Source organism: Pleurodeles waltl, chromosome 6, assembly GCF_031143425.1.
Source record: "Pleurodeles waltl isolate 20211129_DDA chromosome 6, aPleWal1.hap1.20221129, whole genome shotgun sequence".
Classification (NCBI taxonomy): Eukaryota; Metazoa; Chordata; class Amphibia; order Caudata; family Salamandridae; genus Pleurodeles; species Pleurodeles waltl.
The window spans coordinates 1,594,032,800-1,594,059,839 of NC_090445.1; the positions used below are offsets into that span (position 1 = coordinate 1,594,032,800).

General features: G+C 41.7%; 1 protein-coding gene across 1 annotated transcript in view; it reads right to left on the minus strand.

Moving 5' to 3' along the window:
• LOC138302181 (olfactory protein-like) overlaps positions 1 to 23,860 on the minus strand; it is a 39,008-nt gene extending 15,148 nt beyond the window's left edge. The window contains exons 1-5 of the mRNA XM_069242529.1: positions 23,697 to 23,860; positions 21,247 to 21,386; positions 8,339 to 8,406; positions 5,850 to 5,963; positions 1,996 to 2,097 (exon numbers count right to left, since the gene is read on the minus strand). Of these exons, the coding sequence (XP_069098630.1) occupies positions 1,996 to 2,097; positions 5,850 to 5,963; positions 8,339 to 8,406; positions 21,247 to 21,386; positions 23,697 to 23,795 (523 nt within the window). The 5' untranslated portion in view covers positions 23,796 to 23,860. The remainder of the gene's footprint in view (positions 1 to 1,995; positions 2,098 to 5,849; positions 5,964 to 8,338; positions 8,407 to 21,246; positions 21,387 to 23,696) is intronic.
• Positions 23,861 to 27,040: the final 3,180 nt, after the last annotated feature.

The following is a 27,040-nucleotide window of genomic DNA, read 5'->3' on the forward strand; positions in this document are numbered from 1 at the left end:
TTCAGATAGGGTATGTGCAGTGTTTCAAGTTTTAAACGGGATACAAAAGCATAAATATTTTATTGTAATATATTCCTTTCTTGAGCAAATGTTCTATGTATGTAATGATTTTGAACAGTTTGGAATGTTAAGTTCTGTGTTTTATCTATGTATTGGTTATAAAGTGTTTATATAGTATCTTTTAGAGACCTTCAATCTAAATAAACTATTTCCTGAATCTGAATCAATAAAGCCTGATTGGTATCAATGAAACACTCCTGGGCTACGTAAGTCATCTTTTTACTTGGAGACCTTGCATGATTAAACTCAGTAGCCATTTAATGCAAAAAAAAAACCTGGGTCATGGGTTTCACAGAGGTAGGTTCTCACACCAATATACTACATATATGTAAATAACGATTGGCCGCCTAGTTGCTGTAAGGAAGTGGTCTGTAGAGTCATGTATATGGAGATCTTGATCTTGGCTGAGACATTGGTGATAGAACTGTCCAGTGCTGCCTGAAAGAGAGGTACCTGCGCTTTATTCTACCTGGAGAATAGGTAGCTATGCCTAAAGATTGTATGAAGGACAGCTAGCTGTGTCTTAAGGTGGACTGGCGGTAAGTTGGCTGTACCTTAGGCTGTCTGGAAGACAATCAGCTGTGTATTAGAGATGCCTGGAGGCCAGCTACTTGAGCTTTAAAGCTGATGCTGCCTGGTACACAGCTAGCTGTGTTTTAACTCTGCTTAGAAGACAGCTAGCTGTCTCTTAAGCGTACCAGAATCATATCTTGCTGTTCATTCAGTTTGCTTGGAAGTCATCTAGCTGTTCCTTAATGCTGCATGGTGGGCATCTAGTTGTGCCGTAAGACTGACAGTGAGGGGCGTACCTTCATCAGTAAGATTGGAGAGGTGTGAGCTTCACGTTTACCTGACATTCATGCTGTTAAAATTCATCATGTGAGAAGCAGAGAGCATGAGAGAGGCTTAAGTGGCAGTTGAAAGGGAGGGGAATGTGGACTGGTAGGAGTACTAAATGAGAAAACATAATATTTTGTAAAATAATCAACATTTTCGAGGACTTTCCAAACTGAGAAGAGGAGAGTGTATGTGTGTTTTAGTCCCAGGTGAAATCCTATAGGCCTTACTATACCCAACTGAAAGTAACTATACCCAACTATTAATCAGAAAATATGTTTACTGGGGGGGTCTAACACCCCATAAACCTCCCCCACTGAAACTACACCACTGATAAGAGTGCTTGCAGGTCAGTTAACTGTGCCTTAAGTCTGACAGAACTGACATTCTCTTTCTTGCTCTGTCCCTTCCGTTGGCCATCCCATCTACGTATTCTCTGTTACCGGACCGTCACACTCTATGTTTTCCATTGCAGAATGTGGGGTGATCTCTGATGTGGAGTTCTCATTTTGTTATACTGTTGACAGATATCTTAGATCCATGTATGGAGTAAAACTGATTTGTGGCAAATGGAAGCTTCTCTAACTGTTGGATTGAATATACTTGTGATCTGAAATCTCCCTACGCAGCAGAAAATAAACACAGCAGAAAATAAAGATCAGAAAAAAAAAAAATTGAATTTTTGAAGAGGCATTTTGTTGTCTTTGTCGGACTATTTACTTAAAGCTGCTCACCTGGCGTCTAGTGATTTAAAAGAATATGTAAGATAAAATGCATTTGTAGTGCAGTGAGCCGCATCATTTATATGATAAGTGATTGCACTTTATCCATTTATCTTCTTGTTATGTTTCCCTAACCGCAAGTGTCTGATTGTTGTATATAGTAATTGGCTTCAGTGCTTTAAACCTGTATTTTAATAACATTTTTCCTATAGTTGCTATGTCGAGGCATAATAATGAATAGAGTGCCCAATTCACCATCCTCAAAAGAATGAGGGGTTGTGTTGGCCTTCAAAGAGCCATCTTTCTTGATTGTATGGCATTTTCCTTTGAATCATGCAATGGCCGTAATGAAACGACCGGCATGCATTGTGCTTACTGTCTCTTGGCAGGTGTGTGGCATCCCCTATTGCGAGCCCGACTGCCGCTATCAGCATCTTGAAGTGTGGTACGGCTTCAGCAGGGATCTCTGGCTTCCTGGCTGCACGCACAAATCATGAAGACAAAACAAACAGTGAGAATGGGATTCAGTCCCAAAAGGTCCAGTTATCACATATTTTATCACCAGTTTACTTGTCTTAGATGGTAACAACCTCACCTTACCAGGGAAAGTCCCTGTAACCCCACTGAGCCTGGGCTATAAACTGCATTTCATATGAAATGGCATACAATATGGAAAGATATATGTAATTTATTACATCAGTGAGATCCTAAATTGATCACTGGAAACTGATCATTTTTTTTATCTAGAATTCTTTACACAGTTTATTGTTATCTCACACAGTCCTACCCTTCAATCTATAAACAATTACACATACAAAGTACAATGCAAATTATACATCAACGTATAAGGGATATAATACAAAGTATACATCAACATATAAAAATATATATGTATATTGACAAAATACTATTGATAAGAAAAGTCCAGAAAAAACTATATAGTGGAATCACACCCGCACTCCAATCTTTCTGCATTATTTATACACAAAGTGGCTGTAAAGCAGTTTCGTAAAGCACAGCCCACATAGTGCTGAGGTAGTTGGAACAAAAGGGCTCTCCAAAGGAGACCTGTCTGCATCTTTTCCTGGGGCCAGATCACCACGGCTGGGGTGGGACTGTGTCCCCCAGCCTGCTTTGCTGCATAGAAGAAGTTTGCTTTGATAGTGGGATAATACAGAGGTTTGAGAGCCCTTTTGCAGCGGAAATTAAGGTGCCTGATTAAATGGGACAGTATCTTGAAGCTGTATATATATATATATATATATATATATATATATACACACTATTTACAAAAGAACCCCCAGGGTTAGTCCGCAGACAGATACTACTGTATCTTTATCTTACCGTGTCCTGATGAGGCCATTAATTTGAATGGCCGAAACACGTCGACTTACATTTTGAGGAGTTTTGGTTAGAATAAATGAATAGTACACATTAAAAGGGATTGAACTGCAACACATGATTTTGAAGGAAGAATATTTTTCCAACTGTGGTTCAAACTACCTCATTACCATGTGGACTGTGCCTTACGAAACTGCTTTACAGCCACTTTGAGCATAAATAACACAAGCAGATTGGAGTACTGTGGTGATTTACCACATTATTTTTCTGGACTTTTTTGTTAATAGTATTTTGTCTATAAACATGTATGTTTTTATATGTTGATGTAGATGGTAACAAGGCAGCCTTCAGGAGGGGTGGGTGAATAACTGTAATAAAGAGACATTGTGGGTAGTGTCTCACCCTGCTAAAGAAAACAAAACTACTGCAAAATGCAGGAGTATATGCATTCTTAAGTCAAGCAAGGACATTTAAAACACTTAAAATACACTTTCTGATATGCATATTCGAAGTAGAATTTCTACCAAATGGAAAATTCACCTGCATATACATTGGTGTGGGTGTTCCAAGGAAATCTAGTTTATGTGCATGCTCCCTTTGGATTTCGTTAGATTTCATGAATGCTTGACAAGTTTGAAATTATGGAGATTGTAGAGTTTGATCTAAGCTTTAACAATTGATTAAATTTGAAAATTGTAAAGTGAAAGTCTGTGCGTAGGGCCTAGAATTTAGAGGGGAAAGACAGATAATAGTTCTCTGCCAGAGAAGTAAGGGTTGAATGAAGGGACTGAAGAATTAGGTATGATGGAAATTCAAGACTAAGGGATATGCAATGGAACTGAGAGGAAATGTAACCTACAACGCATGCCCTCTGACTTCCACCCTTCATTGTTGTATGTTATAACATTTAAAAGTGTTAAGAAGCAGCTGTGAGATGACAGCATACAACAACAAATAGCAACAAACAACTGAGGCATAACTCATATGCAGAGAACAGTTGATTGTTTGCATATATTTGGAGAGCTTGAACGTTTACAAGCAAATTAAATATACAGCCTAGAATTACCTTAGAAAAGCCTTAATCTTGTTAAAGAGGAAATTGTTTAAGGTGGGGGTTTTACCTCTTCTGCAATGAAAGCTACTTTTCTCAGTGACTAACAAGTATAGTAAGTGTTACAATATCATTTTTTCTCTGGCTGTGTGACTGACAGTGCCATGTCTGTGTGTATTACTGGACGTGGAGCTTTGTTATTGATTGGGCTTTTTGCCATTTCAAGGATCTACAACTCAGCAGTGCTAACTCCTGTGCCTTGGAGAATGTTGCACCACTAAGTACCAGATCCCTTGCATTATTTATGAGGTTGAGCTCCATGTCCGAAAGCTACAGCTGGCAAACTTCTGGTAGCTCCTGTGCCCTTGTTTAAAGCCTTGTACCAAAAAAATGGTTACTTTGATTTTTTTTAGAAGTCAAAAGACATCATTAGGATTGCTTCTTTCTTCAGCTGGGTTGTAGCAAAATGAAGAAATGCTGTATTTTTATAAAAAGTATTTATTTGAAATGTTTATAATAAGAGGGTGATGAATTATAGTGTGGTAGTAACTATGTGTTCACAGCAGTGAAGGCATATGGGGTAGGATGTAAGATAGCGCTGAGAAGGAATGGGTGTATTTAATGCTGTTGAAATTAATATCGGAAAAATGCTTTGACCTAAGTGAGAACAAAGGCTGAATACTGGATCAGCCAACAAAGAGGTGGGAATAGAACAGAAGTAACAATGTGATTGTGGGAAAGCGTGACAACCAGATTAGCGAGTGGTTCCTAAAAATATAGCTGGCAAAAGTAAGAATCTCTTTGAAAGAGTAAGATCTTGGTCAAAACAACAGATAAAGGTATGGATGCTGGTATGGTGAGATAGGATCCCTACAAGGTGTGCATATTTGATCAAGAGAGGAGAAACACCAAAGAGCAAGATGTAAAAAAAATATTCTTATGACCTCTTCATATTACTAGCAAAACCGTAAAAATACTTAAAGATCATAAAGTTCTGTATGATTTGACTTACCCTTGAAAATCACTATGTTTATGATGCTGTTAAGATTGCCAATACCAGATTTTCACCATTTTGTATTCAAATGTAACTTGGCACACCTTTCCCTTGTAAATGGAAAGTTACCTGCAATTAAAAACTACAACAATGTATGCACTTGCAATCCCTGAAAGTACCAGCTCAAAGTACTACGCTGTGGCATTGATGAAAGTAAAGGGGGAATCTCCATGAACTATGTGAAGGATAATAATGCGAAATGCAACCACCCGTGAATTTTGACTTAAAGCCCTATCCACCAAAACCGGACTTTACAGCAAAAATGAATGCCTCCACGAAGCAGGCAGAAAGTTTCAGAAAAATGTACTTTCCTCAAACGCTTTCCAACTGTGCATGTGTGATGCACCATAGAGCACAAACTCAAAATAGAAAAAGTGTTAAACTATGACTAAGCATAGTGTTTGGTACTGAAAGGATATCTTTCTAGTACAAAGTCTGGGGTTGACATCAGACACACGCCCATACACTGTGGTGCATGAGTGTGTGCATTGGCACAAGGCTGCAAAAAGTTTGCCACTGCTAGGAGACTGAACATGGAGTTCTTCTGCTCTCTCGTTTCAATGCAATGCAGTGCCACATTTTAATAAATCTCCTCCCTGAATTTCACAACAGAAGAAATGAAGGCAAATCATGTCCAGCACCATGAACATGCCTATAGGCTACATGAACTTTGACATTTCTTTTTATATCTTGTCTGGTCTACATTATGTGTGCCTTTAGAGCCGTCTGATTGGTCTGTGAATGTTCATGGGTGTTGTCCTAAGAAGATTCCAAACATACGTACCAAACAGTCTCACCATCTTGCAGGCATCACCGCTTTCTGAGACACTTTGGCTGTACTCCAGGAGACTAACGTCAGAGTCCCCCTCAACAAATCTGATGTCACTCTTCTCGGGAACTAAAAATAATAAGGCAAACTGTAAGAAGTGCGAAGAAAATGGTTACTTATTTCATGAAATTAAACAAAAAGTAATTGTAAGGTAAACAAAAATCTGCAAAATAGGTTAAAAAATAATGGTTTGCATGTCAGAATTAAAATTGCAGATTTGCAAAACATGCAGAAAATAGTATCATTTATCTACCAGAAACTAAAAATAATTTAGAGAGTTGACAGCGAATTTTTTGAAGTCTAACATTATGTTAATCATGGATAGTGTTGAGGTTCAAAAATGGCATCAAGCAATTATATACTCAACTTATTTCATAATTGTATTAATCTCCGTATATTTTAATGAAAAAGTAGAAAATATATTACCAATCACAACCAAAAGCACATCTTACAATTTCTTGTTTTATACAAAAATTTCTGTTGGAAGGACACTGATAAAGTTTATGCTGGAAAGGTATTAATTAGCCGCTGGATCTGACTAATTTCAGCTGATCATGAGTGAGGCAGTGCTGGATGGAAGAGGCAAGGCTTAAGCGGGCCTCTGAATTACTGGTTGGCAACTGCTTTAGGTGCTGACCTGGAGAAAGTTTATATGTGGAAGTAATGGGTTGGAAAGTATATACCAGCCCTCAGCTGAAAACAGACCCAAGGTGGTCCTGAGATGAACTGTTCTTAGTGCATGTGGACAAATGTTACTTATGGAATCGAACGAACAATCTGAAATGCTTGTTTATGATCAATTCATAAAACATGTAATCTTGGGATGCCCAGCATTAAGCCATTCTTTTAAGAATAAAGTGAATTAGAATAATGTAACTCGAATCATCAGTAGTTGTATTTCACTTTTTAAAATGGAAGCTGCAGCCCTTTTCATACTACAATTCTCTGTGGTCGTCGTGTACAAAGGCTATAGGGGTGAAAAAACATGTCTGTTATCCTATGCCTGAGCTTGCCTTCCTGTACCTCTCTGCACAAAAAAGGCTTTATAAAGTTATGACACAAATAAAAGCCCTTCCTGTTATGAACCACTTACTGCTGGTCATTGCACCAAATGCAGTATCTGAAGGACTGGACACGAGGGGTCACTGGCACAACCATGGGCCAAATTTATACTTTTTGCCACAAAACTGTACTAACGCAGTTTTGTGGCAAAAAGTTTTGTGCTGGCTGTGTCATTTCACAATGCCAGTCGGGCGCCTTATTTATGGAATGGAGCAAGCTGGCCCTAAACTTGGGCTATCGTCTTAAAAAAGGACCCTATGCAGGTGGGGGTGGCGGTAGAGAAGGAGGGGGGTTGATATGATGTATCCAATAACAGGATTGTAGAAAGATAGTGGTATTGTTGTAATCCACTTTACGAATTACGCAGAGGCAGTTATGGATTTCCTCACCTTACTTCATGTTTAGGTCAGTGCCGGCACGGGGGGAGAAGCTGGTGCTATTTTTGCCTCCACCTGCTCTTTTCAGGGCTCTGCACAGTCCCTGTTAAACATATTTTGTATTACAAAAAGCTAGTCTGTTAATTTGATAGATTCTTGATAAAGCAGGCAATGTCAGCTGCCATTAGATTGTGCCAGAAGCTGAAGTTGACTCAAAATGTGTCCCAAGACAACTTTTTTTATTTTTACAATAACGTGGTTATGCTACCAGTATGCCAGGGCCTGCATGTTTATGATCCAGGCTGCTCAAAAGCTTCTGACAAGCCTGTATGAGGTTACAGTCAGAGGCACCGCAGAAGCTTACAGGTCTACAAAGCTTTAACTAAGAGCCTGTGGTGGAACTGGGGTTGGTGGAAAATTCCACACACTGACATCACTCCATGCACTAGCTCACTCATGCAGGGAATCGGGAAGCACAGGCTGCCACAGTTATGTTTAACTTTCCATAGTAATTTGTGACCATGCTGTTTGATCCCCCACCCCCAATAACAGGCCATTCAGATGGATGCAAAAGTGTATGCAGTTGGTGTGGACGAAATTTAAATTACACTGCGCGATTTGCATTTTAAAAACAAATTACATTATGTTTTACACAAAATTCCCAAAAGTATACAATTTCACCACATTGCAAATTTGTGCTGCTGTTCATGGCAAAAGTATGGTGCAGGAACAACTCAAGCAACCAGAATGCGAGTGGCTGTTGTTCATTGCAGTTGTATTTTCTGCACAATTGTTTAGTCCGAAATGCATCCTCATTTCAAAAATTTAAGCATAGATGCCTTTTTTTTGCTAAAATTTAGCTCTAAATGACAGATTTGCATTATGCATGATTATGTGTAATGTTTTATACAATTTTTCTAAAATGTTGCCTATTTGTGCAAAAGGAAATTACACACATTTCTCACACCCATAGTTCAGAATAGACATCCTACAAGTGATATTTACCACTTTGAGTGTAACGGCCAGGTTTGACTGTATGGTAGACCATGTCCATCTTCATGCATCCTGAAGGTCTGGAAAATGACATAAATAAGCATGCATATTATTCAACAAAATATTGTTCTGCAAATTAAAGAATAAATAAGTAGGTACCTTGGGCCTGATTATGAGTTTGGATGTCCCAACATGGGACTGCCAAACTCACGGGGAGGACACCACCACCATGGCGGTGGCGTCACCCCCGTCCTATTACAAGATTTCTGACGGTGTGACCTGGCTGACCGGCAGAATCCTTTAAATGGAGCATTCCCACGGCCAGACCAGTGGGAACAGTGCTACGAGATAGCACTCGGCTCCCTTAAAGGAGCTGATTGCTATCTCGTAGGACAGAGGGGGCCAACCAGCACCCTGGGAATGCCCACTCATTCCCAGGGGGCTAGGCAGAGGTGCTTTGTACTGCCCATTCCATGGGCAGTGCAAGGGCCCCTCCTGTGGCCCCCAGCACCTGTTCTCTGCCAGCCTTTTCATGGTGGGGAAACAGCCATTGAAAGGCTGGCAGAAAAAAAGGTTGTAATCAGCATGGCAGCACTGAGTTCTGAGCCACCCTTGCTGATTGCAACCTGGACTGTTGTTAGCCCATCAGGATCTTGGGTTCTGGTGGAGACAGCGATCTGTTGCCTGGTCCACGTGCTAAACTTATAATGTGGCAGTCAGACCACCACAGCCACGGCAGCCTGACCTCCACCACGAGTCTGGCAGTCTTGTGACCACCAAACTCATACTCAGACCCCTTGTCGCTAGTTTTAGCGCGTGAGTGCTCACCGGTTCACTAGAGATAACTAATATGATACTGTGAATACATCTCCATGTACTCAATAGTCACAGTGGAGAAGTATGCACTTGCCAATTGTGCCCCGTGGTTAATAGTATACTAGATATCCTAGGTCACAGGTCCTGATGCACTTACTCAGTCCTCCTGAAAAGTATTAGTGTACTTGCTGACTAATCACATTGGGAAAATTAGCACTTACTCACCACCTTTAGTGGATTAGCGTGTCATTGGTCCATCAGTACATGTAGATATGTGTGCATGTGCTCATTAATTTAAGTAAATATTTATGTCCATCTCAAAAATCCCACAAAATAATTGTGCATCTGCTCATGAGCACCTGAGGTTAAGTGTACCCATGCTTATTAATAGCAAAGTATAGTGGCCACATTCTTCCTAGAGCTTATGCTTGTGTGTGCATATACTCGCTGCATGTGGTTTTTCTGGGCCAACTCACTATTTCCAATTGACATAGATGTTTCATGTATCGCAGACAACACCTGGGCAGGTTCGGAAGTACTTTAAATCGTATCATTTAGAAGACTTGGTGAACCAAGTATACAGAAACTTGAAAGGGTGTATGCACTTGTAATGCTTCTGGAAAATTATACTTGCTAAAAAGCTCTACGTACAAGTTTCATTTAAAACACTTCTTCAGCCATCAGCCTTCAGTGCAGAAGAAAAGTACAAATATTTACAACAAAAAAATCCCAAAGCAAGAAAGACACTAACATAACACAGATTCATAAGATAGGTAGGACTGTCCAAATCCAAGAGGATAAACGTACCATTCCATGGATAAAACTCTGGAATGGGCTGCATTCTGAACATTAGGCTGATCACCATGTCTACTTGCCTGGTAAATATTGCACAGGAGAGAAAAAGGGAGTGTTCACCTAGAAATACCCGTGTGGGGATTTAGGGCGACATGTACGAACTTCAGGTTTTGCGACTCGCAATTTGCGAGTCACAAAACCTGATGTACAAGTGTCCATGACATTGCTTGCGATTCCCAATGGGGTCGCAAATGACCTACCTCATGAATATTCATGAGGGAGGTCCCAATTTGCAACCCCATTGAGAATGGCCACCCTCACATGGATGGTGGCCTGCTGCAGACAGCAGACCACCATGTCTGTGACTACTTTTAAATAAAGCAGTTTTTTTTTTAATGCAGCTCGTTTTCCTTAAAGGCAAATGAAATGCATTTCAAAAACAAAAAATTAAAAGTTTACTTTTCATTTTTTCAGAACAGGCAGTGGACCATAGGACCACTGCGTGCTCTCAAAAAAATATTTTTGCTGCCATTCACAGAGGGGAAGGGGTCCCACAGGGAAACTAGTGCTAACTGAGATTGTTTTGCGACCGCATTCGCAGTCACAAAGCAAGCATACGTGGGACTGCGACTTGCAATTAGGAAGGGAATACCTCTTACTAATTGCGTCAAAACCCCTTTTTGCAATTCGGTAAATAGTTTTCTGAATCGCAAAAGTGGGTCTGTACATCCCGAACGGAATTTTGCGCATCACAATCGGGCCAATTCGCTGTTTGCGACGTGCAAAATGCTTCGTACATGTGGCCCTTAACCCCTTAGCTGCTGGGCCTTTCCCCCCCCCCAGTGCTGAGCTCTTTTTTGGCTATTTGGGGTAGTTCGCGCTTAGGCCTTCATAACTTTTTGTCCACATAAGCTAACCATGCCACATTTGCGTCCTTTTTTTCCAACGTTCTAGGGATTCTAATGGTACCCAGAGTTTGTTTTTTCCCCTGGAGGAGACCAAGAAAATAGCCAAAATACAGTGAAAATTTCGTTTTTTCCAAAAAAATTGGAAAAAAGGGCTGCCGAATAAGGCTTGTGGTTTTTTCCCTGAAAATGCCATCAACAAAGGGTTTCTGGTGCTGAAATCACTATCTTCCCACCTTTCAGGAACGGGCAGACTTGAATCAGAAAACCACATTTTTCAACACAAATTTGGCATTTTACTGGGACATACCCCATTTTTACTATTTTTGGTGCTTTCAGCCTCCTTCCAGTTAGTGACAGGAATGGGTGTGAAACCAATGCTGGATCCAGGAATGCTAAACATTTCTGAAAACTAGATAAAATTCTGAATTCAGCAAGAGGTCATTTGTGTAGATCCTACAAGGGTTTCCTACAGAAAATAACAGCTGAAATAAAAAAATATTGAAATTGAGCTGAAAACAACAGCCATTTTTCTTTATGTTTTACTCTGTAACTTTTTCCTGCGATGTCAGATTTCCAAAAGCAATATACCGTTTTGTCTGCTGGACTCTTCTGGTTGCTGGGATATAAAGGGCTTGTAGGTTCATCAAGAACCCTAGGTACCCAGAGCCAATAAATAAGCAGCACCCTGCAGTTGGTTTCCATTCTATACTGGGTATACAGCAATTCATTTGCTGAAATATGAAGAGTGAAAAATAGGTATCAAGAAAACCTTTGCATTTCCAAAATGGGCTCAAGATAAGGTTTTGAGGAGTAGTGGTTATTTGCACATCTCCTAATTCCGGGGTGCCCATACTGGCATGTGAATTGCAGGGTATTTCTCAAATAGACGTCTTTTTTACACACTCTCTTATATTTGGAAGGAAAAAATGTAGAGAAAGATAAGGGGCAATAACACTTGTTTTGCTATTCTATGTTCCCCCAAGTCTCCCGATAAAAATGATACCTCACTTGTGTGGGTAGGCCTAGCGCCCGCAACAGGAAATGCCCCAAAACACAACGTGGACACATCAAATTTTTTTGACAGAAAACAGAGCTGTTTTTTGCAAAGTGCCTAGCTGTGGATTTTGGCCTCTAGCTCAGCCGGCACCTAGGGAAACCTACCAACCCTATGCATTTTTGAAAACTAGAGACTTAGGGCAATCCAAGATGGGGTGACTTGTGGGGCTCTGACCAGGTTCTGTTACCCAGAATCCTTTGCAAACCTTAAAACGTGACTAATAAAACACATTTTCCTCTCATTTCGGTGAAAGAAAGTTCTGGAATCTGAGAGGAGCCACAAATTTCCTTCCACGCAGCGTTCCCCCAAGTCTCCCGATAAAAATGATACCTCACTTGTGTGGGTAGGCCTAGCGCCCACGACAGGAAATGCCCCAAAACACAACGTGGACACATCACATTTTTTTGACAGAAAACAGAGCTGTTTTTTGCAAAGTGCCTACCTGTAGATTTTGGCCTCTAGCTCAGCCGGCACATATGGAAACCTACCAAACCTGTGCATTTTTGAAAACTAGAGACCTAGGGGAATCCAAGATGGGGTGACTTGTGGGGCTCTGACCAGGTTCTGTTACCCAGAATCCTTTGCAAACCTCAAAAAGTGGCTAAAGAAATCAAGTTTTCCTCACATTTCGGTGACAGAAAGTTCTGGAATCTGAGAGGAGCCATAAATTTCCTTCCACCAAGTGTTCCCCCGAGTCTCCTGATAAAAATGATACCTCACTTGTGTGGGTAGGCCTAGTGCCCGCAACAGGAAATGCCCCAAAACACAACGTGGACACATCCCATTTTTTGACAGAAAACACAGCTGTTTTTTCCAAAGTGCCTACCTGTAGATTTTGGCCTCTAGCTCAGCCGGCACATAGGGAAACCTACCAACCCTATGCATTTTTGAAAACTAGAGACCTAACGGAATCCAAGATGGGGTGACTTGTGGGGCTCTGACCAGGTTCTGTTACCCAGAATCCTTTGCAAACCTCAAAAAGTGGCTAAAAAAACAAGTTTTCCTCACATTTCGGTGACAGAAAGTTCTGGAATCTGAGAGGAGTCACAAATTTCCTTCCACCCAGAGTTCCCCCAGGTCTCCTGATGAAAATGATACCTCACTTGTGTGGGTAGGCCTAGCGCCCGCGACAGGAAAAGCCCCAAAACACAACGTGGACACATCACATTTTTTGACAGAATACAGAGCTGTTTTTTGCAAAGTGCCTACCTGTAGATTTTGGCCTCTAGCTCAGCCGGGCACATAGGGAAACCTACCAAACCTGGCGCATTTTTAAAACCTAGAGACCTAGGGAAATCCAAGATGGGGTGACTTGTGGGGCTCGGACCAGGTTCTGTTACCCAGAATCCTTTGCAAACCTCAAAAAGTGGCTAAAAAAACTAGTTTTCCTCACATTTCGGTGACAGAAAGTTCTGGAATCTAAGAGGAGCCACAAATTTCCTTCCACCCAGCGTTCCCCCAAGTCTCCCGATAAAAATGATACCTCACTTGTGTGGGTAGGCCTAGCGCCCGCGACAGGAAATGCCCCAAAACACAACATGGACACATCACATTTTTTGACAGAATACAGAGCTGTTTTTTGCAAAGTGCCTACCTGTAGATTTTGGCCTCTAGCTCAGCCGGCACATATGGAAACCTACCAAACCCGTGCATTTTTTAAAACTAGAGACCTAGGGGAATCAAAGATGGGGTGACTTGTGGGGCTCTGACCAGGTTCTGTTACCCAGAATCCTTTGCAAACCTCAAAAAAGTGGCTAAAAAAACAAGTTTTCCTCACATTATGGTGACAGAAAGTTCTGGAATCTGAGAGGAGCCACAAATTTCCTTCCACCCAGAGTTCCCCCAGGTCTCTTGATAAAAATGATACCTCACTTGTGTGGGTAGGCCTAGCGCCCGTGACATGAAATGCCCCAAAACACAACGTGGACACATCAAATTTTTTCATAGAAAACAGTGCCTACCTGTGGATTTTGGCCTCTAGCTCAGCCGGCACCTGGGGAAACCTAGCAAACCAGCGCATTTTTGAAAACTAGAAACCCAGGGAAATCCAAGATGAGGTGACTTGTGGGGCTCTGACCAGGTTCTGTTACCCAGAATCCTTTGCAAACCTCAAAATGTGGCTAAAATAACACGTTTTCCTCACATTTCGGTGACAGAAAGTTCTGGAATCTGAGAGGAGCCACAAATTTCCTTCCACCCGACTTTCCCCCAAGTCTCCCGATAAATATGATACCTCACTTGTGTGGGTAGGCCTGGTGCCCGCGACAGGAATAGATCACACAACGGTCAATGTTGGTCCTTACATGAGGCAGCTGTTGACCCTGGGGTGATCCATTCCTGACGCTGGCACTAGGTGTAGGCACTCAAGTGGGGTAGTGTTTTTATCAGGACAGGTGAGGAGTCACTGGGTGGTAGGAATTTTGTGGATCCCAGCATATTCCTGTAGTTTGTGTGACAGAAATGCGAGAAAAATAGAGTTTTTATTCAACATTTCAGCTTTGCAGGGTATTCTGGGTAAGAAAACTTTGGGGAATCCATACAAGTCATACCTCTGTGGACTCCCCCGAATGTCTAGTTTCCAGAAATGTTTGGGTTTAGTGTGTTTCTCTATATGGCCGCCGAATCCAGGACCAAAAACACAGGTGCCTGCATTACAAAACCAGTTTGTTTTGCCATAGATAATTTTTATGTCTCCACAATACGATTTGGGTGGTGGAATTTGGGGCTGAACTAAATTGGGGAGCTCCCAAGAGAGCACTCTCTCTCTCTGCTTGCCGCCGCATTCAGCTGCTCTCTGGGTTGGGCTAACCCACTGTTACCCAGTTGCACAAACAGCTTGCGAATGGACAGCAGGACTGTCCTCATCACCTCCCTCATAATGTACTGGAAGAAGAGTTATCGAATGGGACTCCTACGACTGAAAAATCACTCCCAGAGTCTGCGCCATTGTCCTATCCCTCAGATGCTGTCTCAGTATCTGATGTCTCAGTCTCTGATCCTTTGTCAGAGCGGTCCTCTATAACCCGAGTGCAGGCAGCAGTCATCCATCAAGATGCCATCTCTGCTATTGGCTAAACTGTTGCTCTAAAACACTAGCCTACGTAGACAGTCACAAAATCGATGGTGTGTGTGAGATACGTGCAACAGTAGAGGCCACCTTACCTGCGCTTCTTCCCTCAATCAGCACGTTCTTTCAAGACACTCAAAAAACACCTTGTCACATACCATTCGTCACAGTCTTTAGCACCTCCTGCGCCCAGTCCAACAATCATTATTGGTGCTCCCACTCTCTCCTCATAGGATTCCCTCATTACCACCCAGCAAAAGTGCCCTTCATCTCTCCATAGCCGCCCTCCACCCCGCACATACATTTCATTGGTATTATAGCGCAGGTAATGGCTGACTTTACTAATGTACTCAGCTATTTACATAAAATACAGATTTGCTCTTTGCAGTAGGCATATAAACCTTTTACGCTTCTTTATTGCACTAAAACTGCCACTAGACAAGTCTGATCCTTTTCCCCCCAGGGAAACCACACACATATTGACAAAAGTGATATATATATGACAGCCAACCACCTGAAACTCAACTCAAGCAAAACGAAATAATCCTCTTTGGCCCACACAAAAACACCTGGGACCCCTCATGGTGGCCCACCACGCTAGGCCCTGCACCCACCCCCACCAACCATGCACGCAACCTCGGCATCATCCTAGACTCCTCCCTCTCGATGACCCAACAAATAAACGCTCTCACCTCCTCATGCTTCAACACACTCCGTATACTGAAAAAAACATTCAAATGGATCCCCACAGAGACCAGAAAAACTGTCACTCACGCACTCATCAGCAGCAGACTTGATTACGGAAACACCCTCTACGCCGGCACCACTCTAAAACTCAAGGGCAAACTACACGCATCCAGAACTCAGCAGCACGACTCATCCTCGACGTCCCCGGACACGAACACATCTCTCCACACCTCAAATCCCTCCACTGGCTCCCCATTGACAAAAGGATCACCTTCAAGATCCTCATCCTCGCACACAAATCACTCCACAACACAGGCCCTGCCTACCTCAACGAGAGTCACCTTCCACACCCCTACACGAAACCTCAGATCAGCTGACCTCTCTCTCACCTCTGTCCCCCGCATCAAACACACCACCACCGGGGGCAGATCCTTCTCCTACCTTGCACCCAAAACCTGGAACGCCCTCCCAACCCACCTTCGCAAGACCCAAAACCTACTTCTTTTCAGGAAGGGCCTCAAAACCTGGCTTTTCGAACAGTGAACCTCCCAGCCCCTTTCCCTCCCCCCGCCCCAGCGCCTTGAGACCCTCACGGGTGAGTAGCGCGCTTTATAAATCTCTTTGATTGATTGATATATATAGATCTATCTATATATATCTACATAGATATATCTATAGATATATCCATGTACATAGATATATCTACATAGATATATCTATATATATATATATATAGATCTATATACAGTTCTATTTTTTTTTAGTTGTTGTATTGTTCCTTGGGGGCCAAAATGGCCCCCTGGGAAACCCTACAACATCTAAAGAAAATATTGCCCCCACAGGGGGTCACCCTGCCCACGGGCGACCCCCTGTCTTTTTATTTTATTTTATTTATTTTTTTAAAGAAAATTTCCCCTGGGGGGGGGGGGGCGCGATCGCGCCAACCCCCCCATGTCCCCCAGGGCACCTACCTTTTTTTTTTTACCTATATGCCCCTGGGGGGGGGGGGCGGCCTGTTTTCTGAGGGGGCCGACCCCCCCAAGTGAAATCCCTGGCGTCTAGTGGTGTTTCCTGGCCCCCGATCGCAGCACAGCCAGGAAACAGTTTCAGAAGGCCTCGTAAGAAAGGGGAGACTCTCCCCTTTCCTACTAGGCCTTCCCGAACGTGGGGAAGGCCGTTTTCCCCATCGAAGCAGGAAGCGGGCGCAAGGCTGGGGCGCGCTGACGTCACAAAGGGGCGGGTGGGGGGCGGGGGGGAGACAGGGAAGATCTCAGCTGTGCTGCGACTGGGGGCCAGGAAACACTTTCAGGAAGGCCTCGTAAGAAAGGGGAGACTTTCCCCTTTTTTACGAGGCCTTCCCGAACGTGGGGAAGGCTGTTTTCCCCATCGAAGCAGGAAGCGGCACCGCTGACGTCACAAAGGGGCGGGTGGGGGGCGGGGGGGAGACACAGAAGCTTCTGTGTCTCCCGGGGAAAGGAAAAAAAAATAAAAAATCCTCGGGTGCGACGCACCTGAGGATTTATTAATACCCTTCCTGGTGTCGGCCACTGGTCGTGACCCGTACCAGGGAGGGAGTGTGGGCGTCGGCCAGTGGCTGACGCCCGCACTAAAAAGTGTGCTGCAGTATTTTGGGGAACTGTTTGAAGTACATGATGAGTTCAACACTATTTATAGTAGCAAGCTTTTTGTCATCAGTTCTTTGCTTCATTTTAGGGTCCTTGGTAGGTTTCCTGAGGCGCATCCGACAATTGCATAGTCCGCTAATGACACCAACTCGTTAATGATTCTTTGTCATTGTCAGATGGAATAGGTTTTATCTATGGTTAAGGTTTGAGTTTCTGTTGATAGTGGGAGTTGCTCTGGAGTGGTAGAAGTGTTTTCAAGTTTACCATAATTTTTTATTGCAAGCACATAAGTTACTACTGACACGCATGGATACATCTCTTTGTCTTTCTTTTCACCTTTATAAATTGCCAATTGACATATGAAAGTCCACATGGTATGTTTATTTTATCAGTCTCCTTTACATTTTGCTATACTTGTACCCTCAGATCTTTGTAAGCCTATATACCAAAGTTGATGCCACTAGACGTCTTGTATTGATGTATGCAAGAAATTGAGAATCGCTTTATGTGAGATGGTATACAAACACAAGTCGACAATTGCTAAGATGGAAGGAGTTGCAAGCATAGCATTGCGATTCGTTATTGAAGATCATAAAGAGGTCAAGAAGGATGAGAATTGGAGTAAATTGACTGTGATGTGCGAGGTAAGAGATTAAAGACATGCTCCTGACTATGGAGCTGCAGTGGGTTTATCGTATTGTGGGATAGTATGTTATGTGAACACTGATCATTCTATTTTTTTTTTTTTAAATGACAGTTTTTTGCCGGATGGTATGGGACCACAAAATGACTGTCAGACTATGGTCTGGCATAAATGGTGTGTCCTAAATACCTTTGCAAAAATACCAGCCTACTGAAGCTGAAAATAGAAAATCTTCACCCCTCAGGATCCAAACAATATTTAGGATGAGGGCTGAGCAATGTTACATAATGTTTTCTCACAAGATTTTGTTAAATCCCATGAAAACAATCATTAAATTGGGCTTTTGTTGTGAAATGTGATTGGTTGGTATGTTGCATCACTTTTACAAGTCTTATAAAATGTCCAGTGCTTACCGGTAATTTGTAAAAAATGAGTGCAGGGTCCTCGTCAGGAGGCCTCTGCAAGTTTCACAACCCATTGCTTCTACCTTTGCTGCAAATAACAGTGGCAACACAACTAATAACCATCACAATCCTACAAGTGTGACAATTAGGACTATTTCAGGCCCAGAAAGGTATATGAATGAACTGTGCAGCTGGTATTAATCACTTTCAATGTATATTGAATGAATCAACAACTATTGTTGTGTTCATATTGAAAGCAGACAAACAGCATCAGCATGTGGCAGACTGTCATAAGTGCCTGTGTTGACAATTAAGTGCTGGTGCTGAGGACCAGAAACCACTGGCTCAAATTAAGCACCGTAGCTAGCGACAGGAGAATCTTTTGTCTAGAAAATCTTTCTTGGAGAGACACTTTGTCTATGAGCCAGTCTCTAGCTGGTATTTCACTAGATTTGAGAATGAGGGATACATGCTCAGGTAAAAAAATGTCTTGTAATGAGTAATTTTGAGAAATGCCATTAATTTCTTATAACAGATGCTTCATGAACTTCACCTTTGTTATTAGCATTTCTCCCAGGCCTATTTAGAACACAATATTTAAGTCAAAAAATATTTTGACAACAATATTGAGACAATCCCTGAGCATGTGCATGTGGTTTTTACAGGAGATCAGCGAGCAGTGAAAAGGAAGGTGAGATATGTTTGAATAAGGAACTTTCAAAATGTTTTTGGGCGGAGACCATTTTGGGCACTTGGAAAATGGGAATCAGTTATGTAGGAGATGTGAGAAGGAAGGATGTATGTGGAACTCTCTCTGTCTTTCTATATGTGTGCCCCTCCAGCGCACAATGTAATGTCTGACTGGGTCTCAGAGAACTGTAGACAACACACACACTTTTAAGCTTATACCTTCAGCGGAAATCACATTGGTAGGTAAACAGCCTTCTTTTTTTTTCTTTCTTTCTTGCACCAGAGGTCAGTTATCTAATTAGAACTGATACCAAGAAGAGTCTACTAAATGGCACTATCAGGACAGGGTGCCAACCTCTTTCAGAGGAGTTTAACGTGGGCCATTTTACATTTCCTTTAATACAATGTTATGCTGTCTTACGTGTTGGGACAAGTTCCTGCTTGCCTCCTTCATTGTTTTAATTTCATATTTCAATTAGCTCATGCTTTGCACACTGTTATTTTAGTTTGTTTTGTTCTTGTCAGTTTATATTTTTACTGTTCATTAGTTATGTTTTTGTTTCCAAATACTTGTCGCAGAAGTCGATGAAGGGTTCATCTTGGCCCTGGTCTGATTTATTAGTAGCCCCACCTCTGTCATAGTTCTTTGCCTTTCTTTTTTATACTGGAGGTGGATCAGCTGACTTGGGCCATCACTTACAAGGCTTTCTTAAAAGTCCTGCCACCACAGTTGCATAGCCGATGCTCACAGCGGGCATGCTGCCACTCAGTCCTTAATTTGAGCCAGTGGTTTCCGGTGCTCGGCACCAGCACTTAATTGTCAGCACCAGCACTTATGATAGTCTGCCACATTGCGCAGCTTTTTGTTTCATTTAGAGACCAGCACAATAACATTTGTTACATATTTAAACCTACACTATGAATGTCTAATACCTGTTGCCAGAGCCATTCTTTTAGCTTTGGGCACCTGGAATTATCAGAACTGTCACAGTTTTAGGAGCATGGTGGTTATTAGTTGTGTTGTTACGGTAAGTGGCAGCCCTGATAGCAGCAACGGGTGGTGCAAGTGGAAGCGGTCTCCTGACTAGGGCCCTGCCACTTATAATTTTTACAAATTAAATGCTGGGGCCACTGTGCCAAAGGTCAGCCCATCCACACACATTCGCACCCGGATGGAGTGGTGCAAATGCTGCCAGTTATTGTAGTCTTATCCATATCCTATTGCAGGCTCACTTTATTCTAACTGAATCCCGCTGCATTCTCACTAACAAAAAAAACAGATATGGCAAAGCCTATTTTCCTTTTGTGAAGGTAACTTTCATTAAAGTATCAGTTGCATTTCCTTTTCTCATACCTGACAGACTCTCCTACCGACATAGCACTAGCCACTGGCTTTCACATAAGACATTCCCACCATTCTTCAGCCTTTGGAGGTGGTGTTTCTCTTTTCGTGCATAACTCAATTGAAATATCCACTTCAATACTCTCTGCTTTTACTGTGATCGAGAGAGTAGCTATTTCTAAACACTCACTGCACTATACTGTGAATCCTGCTCTGTCAGTCCTAATTACATTTTTGAGAAATCGTTATATGGCCTGTCATCCCAGGGGATGTTATTGAGAGAAAGAGATAGTAATGTTTTGAGCGACTATCCTAAAGAGGGTCAATTCACAAGACATGAACAATTAATTCACCATAACTATACTGAACCATGTTTCTTCTGAGCCTGTTCACATCATGGGAAACGCCTTAGACATAATTTTGTCTTGTCCCTATACCCCAGTGGTGTTGCAACCATATTCAGAGTATCGGTGCTGCTCACTAGCATCAGATCAAAACAACATGTTACCAAATTTGCTTATGTTAAAAAATGAGCGAGCCCAACAACTAGGGCTAACCCCTTCAGCAGTTGAATGTGGCGGAAGTATTTCTCCTGAAAGCATTTTTCTAATATTGGGACCCACACAATAACGGAACACTAGGGAATGATCAATAAAACTGAGTCTGTAATCTAAAGGTAAAGACAATACTTTAAAAGCGGATCCCAGAAATGTCCACCAACACATGTAGGGCAAAATAAATTTTGACATGTATGCACACGCCTTAAACCAAAATAAAATAAGCTTTAAACTAAATCACCGTCCTATCCCATGTATAGTTCATACCCATAGCTCACTTTCTTGTCAATATGCTACTAGCTCTGTTCAGTGCTTTAGCCAACACTTACCCAGGGACGCCTGTGGCAGCATATAGGTCCCCGTCATCAAGTAAACTGAAAATGGTGATAGGCATCTTCATCATTGTCTTCATCTGAAGAAATTGTGGACAGTCTGATGCCACTGCAACAGCATACCACTGCCCTAGAAACTAGACGGGAAGGGACAATAAATGACTACAGAATGAAGATATGCTAAAGCTGGTGGATGAGAACCACCTCTACCAGTGTCCATAAAACAAGCAGGAAAATTGCTTCAAACCAAGGGCATGGCAGTATTCTGAACTGGCAGCACTCTGAGCACTGGCTCAATAAAATAGCACCAGAAACATCTGCCTTTTTCACAGTACCTTTAAATGATCCCACGTTGATGCATCTGCTCAAAATTTGCCATGCAGAACCCGAATCAGAAAAGGATTGCTTTTCTAGAGTTCCCTGCAGATTTGTCAAAATGTCATCCAGGTTATTGAAAAGTAGACCTAACGATATGTTTAAAGGGACTAACACTGTCACTGTATTGTGTACACATAGAGAGAGGAAAAGTGAGTGAGGGGGGAGGTGCAGAAAAGGAAAGGGTACATAATGGTTAACTGTGATAATATGGTCCCAAATTCCCATCATGTAGTCTACACACATCATATTCTTTACTCTTACACTTTTGAGTAATTCTACACTCTGATTTAGTAAGTAGTCAAAAGTAGTAGAGTTACTCAAAAGCGTAAAAGTTATGTAGGCATGTACGTTTCACATTTGAAATTAATTTAGAGTATAGTTTTGTGAATGCCCACAACGTGGCAAACTTACTCAAAAGTGTAAATTGCTCAAAAGCGTAAGTTAATGAATCAGGCTCTAGGTTTCTAACTGGAATGGATGAAAACAATACTGGCAGAGATCAATCCACATAAGCTGCATTTTTTACACATAATTTAATAACTTTGCCAAATAATGTTATTATCCGTGATCCACAATCCTACTAGACACGACAATGATAAAGCTCCGAAAAGTGGTTTAGTGCCGTCATTATGTTGATGAGATCCATTTTTCTTGGTAAATGGTTACATTTGTTCCATATTTTATAGCTCCTTGTGAAATATGGATAGTCATACCAATGCTTTTTGTGCAATAACAACACTCAATCTTGCGATACATAGTATTTATGCAGATGCAAGAATTGTAATATCCCCTTCCTTAAACAATGGCAATAAACTGCATGTTAAACTCTCTGCATCTGCATGTACAGTTTATCCTATGCTATTTTCCTCTGTACATGCAAAACTAAAAGATGTAATTGATTTCCCCAAAATACTTATAAGTACTTCTTAAGTGAAAGTGAGGTCCTGTATTGTAAATAAGACATTGTAGCGCTGCCATGGATTTTTTGTTAATCTAAATTTGCTTATTAAGGACTGGGGGGATAAATGGCCCAGTTGTTTTTCTCTGTAAAAAGTTGAATCCATGAGAGCAGGAGTGTTTCTATACTTTTATTTTCCTTTTGATTTGAGATCTCTTTGATTAGGTGTTAAAACTTCTTTTAGTCTCTGAAACGGAGCATCTGTAGGCAGAGAAGTAGAATATTGTTTTGATTTAATATACAATTTAATATGTACTATGAAGAAAATCACCTGAGTATCAGCAATTTGTGATTCTGCATTTATCATTTTCTGCAATAAATAAATAACTAATAAAGATAATTATCTAGCGCACATTGTCTTTGGTCAGCGTGTGCTTGCCCTGACCTCTGATGTGCCCTTTCATAACTTTTTCATGACTTCCCAAACGAGTCCACTCATTTGGTCTTTAACCTTGGATTACCTTTTGAATTCTTGGCTCCAGGGATATCCACAGATCCTTAAATGTGCAAATGTACTCTACCTACTTCTAAAATTAAACCCATTCATGAACATCCTGAGCTCTTCTTGAAGCACTAATTTCCCAAAAACTACTAAACAGATTTACACGAAAAGAAAAAAGGCAATTTCCTTGAATAAAGTTCTACCTTTGTTCTACCTTTGTTCACAATTTGGTGGAATTCTATTTGTTTGCATTTACTGCGTCAAAGAGCAAAACTTTGTCTGGGAATTAAGATGGCAGATGGTAATGTTGGAGCCCCTGCTTTTTCGTGGGCCCTACTTGATGGATCAGCATGGAACTTGCCAAGAAGGACCCTAATTAGATGAAGCTTTTTTAAAGTTTTGTGCAGGTTAGACTTGACATCCTCAACATGGTAATCATTGGAAACATGTATTAGATCTCACAGTAGACTATTGAAGGTGACTGAGGGTGGGGTTGCTTTGCCCTGCAGATAAAGTTCTAAATTGCTGCACTAGAATATCATAGTGATGCAATTTCGATTAAACATGCATTGGAGGTTGCACATTAAAGAGTAAATACTGTGTACCGCCATTATTCCTCAGAGGCCTCATGATTTCTGTGCAGCAGATTAACAGAGTTATGACCGTTACCTTCTCAGTGTCAAAGTTGGCCATCACTGGAATCTCCATAGCCTGCACCTGAAGCAGGCCTGAGAAGAGCAGTCCAAGACTTATCCACATCACAGACATGATGGTCTTCAAGGTTTCACACTGTCTGTGACTTTGGGTCTCCTGTGGCTGTAGGGCTCTGTGTCTCCTGGGGCACGGATGATTACTGGGCAGTGTGCTGCACATTTATACATCTGACTACAGGAAGTAAAGCAGGAAGGTTATGTGCTGCCAAGACTTTCTTATGCAACACATTGCACCACTGGAGATACAAGAGATAGCTTGATGCTCTAATGTCACTTTGATGCTGTCAGAAATGTCACCCTACTTGATAACACTGGCTTACTTACTCGATGTATGCGCTGATTAAGATAAGAAGATGTCATACAGCTAAGTAGTTTCCTTTATTGGTTTTTAAACATGGCCATTCCAGCTCCAATTGTGGTAGCATGTAAAGCGCAAGCTGACTGTATTGTCATGTTGTGATCTGTAAATATTATTTTTGCGGCCGAATGTAGACACATGCATACGCGGCAATAAACATAGGAGAGCAGCGTGTGAGTTTCAAAAAGACCATCACTCACTTCACAGCGCATCTCTCGCCAGGCCCAGCAACCACTGCAAAGGTCAATTGAGGACAATAACAATCTGATTTAAGTTAGAAAGGGCCTTGGATCAAAACTCCTGCACATGTTTCCCCTCGCATCTCAGCATTAACACTTCCATCAGGCATTGTAATGCAGTGTTATGTGAATTTATAGAGCACAAAATCGACCAAAGGAGGCATCACAGCACACTACTCAGCAGGACCCAAGTGCAAATAAATAGCGAAAAAGGCAAGAAAAAAGCAACATGTAACTTTTTTTCTGAAAAATAAATTAATTAGTCTAGCTAGAAAGACTTTCACAAAGTCTGGATGCTAGAAAAGAAAATTAGCAATCTATGATGCAAGTCTTGCGTCTTGCAGAGTATTCTTTGCCAGGGTGTAACTTGGTCAGTAAGATTGGGGGGTGTGAGCTTCAGATTTTCCGACAATCAGTCTGGCATATAATGTTTAAATATATTATACGACAAGCAGGGTGCATGAGAGGTGACCAAGGGGCAGTAGAAAGGGAGAGGAATGTGGACTGGTAGGGCTACTAAAAGAGAAAACACAATATTTTGAGGAGTGAGATTCCAAGTGATATCTCACAATACCCGACTGAAAGCACACCCAACTATTTACCAGAAAATACACTTATTGGGTGGGGTGGGGTGGAAGCTACGCCCCTGATTCTTTGGACATGATGAGGTAGATTGGAGGGCACATGTTGGGCTGTAAAAAGAGAAATGTGTTTGACAAAAGTGTGGCAGGATGCTAAGAATGGCACAATAACACAGACAAAGACTGCAACTGCAGACTTTTGGCAATAAGGGAGCACTGTCATTTGCAAGATGAAAATTAACAGATTCCTAATAGGTCAGACTCAGGAGTCGAATTACTTCATTCCCGATCACCTGCAGATGGCCTGTAAGGTAGTTAGGTATCCAATACAGGATGCCTGTCATACATCAGTCTGGATTAAATAACTCCTTCTGCGACAAGGAAAGCAGGTCAGCACGAGTTTGATAATCTGTGGTTTAAAAGAAAGCTGATCAATTGATAGCGGCCAAAGGTTACATGTGATGCTCAGGTCCGGTGGACAGGTAGGGTGCCCAGGCAAGGAGCCTCCAAAAGAGGGGAAAGAGAGAGAGAGAGAGAGAGAGAGAAAGAGATAGAAGGGACTATCACTGCTGCCAGTTAAAAAAGGGCCCCTTTTGATTTTTGCACCATGCCCTGAAGTCATCATTCTGACACTTAATCTAGCAGTTCTGCTAGGCCTTTACAATTCTTCCAATTGAATATGGCATGCCTACACATTTTCCCCTTAGATAGAAGTCAAATCTTCCCTAAGTAAGCTTTTCTATTTTCACCTGACAAGTGGTGGAGCTCCACAGTTGGTGTTATTGAACTATATCCCACAAACTAGGTTCCTAACAGGAAATATCTTGAACACAAGGTTCCCCTGCATGACTCTTATGATCAGTGTGTTATTATACACAATCCTTCCTTCAGCAGAATCACATGCACTTCCCCTCTCAATAAAGGGGGTGGGCTAGGGACAGCTATGCAGTCATCTGTTGACCCACAAATGTTTACCCCCATTAGATGATCCTCTACACAGTTTTCCCCTGATTAGGTAATGTGGCACTGTCTTCTTCTTAGTATTTGCTGGTCCAACGAGCAGGTAAGTGGCTTGACTGGAGCACACATTTCCAGTTTAGGGTTACTACAGCTTGAAGAGTGCTAGATTTTCAGGTTATCTACTGACTATTTGAAGAATTGCTATTTACATGAATTGTCAGGCAAATGAATTCATGTTAGATTTAATGAAACTGTGCCCCGGTGTCAGACCTTGTGGGCGAACTTTATCCATCCCTGGTATAACTATCAGTGCAATCTGGTTAGAACAAGCTGTAAGCAAGACTCCCGAAAAGCAGGGTGAATGTTCTGTGAAACTGAAAACCAAGCCCAGGTGTGTAAAGCCATGTTGTGCTCACAAACCCAGTGATTCACGTTTTTTGAAATAGACATACAGCTTTTGGGTATTACGAAAACAATTTTGCAATTTGAAAGGCATTTCTCACTTACAAAATGTGTTTAGCAACCTATTCCGAATCGTAATTAAGGAGGTGCATTTAGTGTGATATTTTGCATGCTATATATCATTGGTTCTTTGCTGCAATTGTAGTGGGAAATCATTGTAACAGTTACTCTCTCCTCAAATAACGTGGTGAGAGATTTGCAAATGTGAAGTTGTCCCCATTAGGTGGCCTACCCTTTGGGAATCTTTCTTTGGGGGCAGTCAGGGGAAGAAGGTAGTGGTCAGCACGACCAATGCCTGCTTCATCATTTGTGTTCCCTAGCTGGATATTTTTTAAGCAGCACCAGTTCTTTTAAGGAACATGGATACTTAAAAATAATGTTTCTTGTTCGGGAATGTAAAGACAGGGAGGATTTTCTACTGTTCATTGCAAGCCACTATCTCAGTGTCATTGGCTCACAAATATTGATATGACTAATTAATATTTATTAGGCAGATCATTCTGCGACCCTCTGTGACCAGACGTTTTGTGATGCAACCTATTAGTACATAGGCCACATCACAAAATTGCAAAAAATGCAAAAATGTGGTGTGCAATTTGCTACCACCTTTTGCAACCAGTCGTTTAGAACAGACCGTCTGGATTAGAACCTTTCCCACAAAAATGTTCTAGCATTGTTAAGTGTACTGCTGTTAATGTTC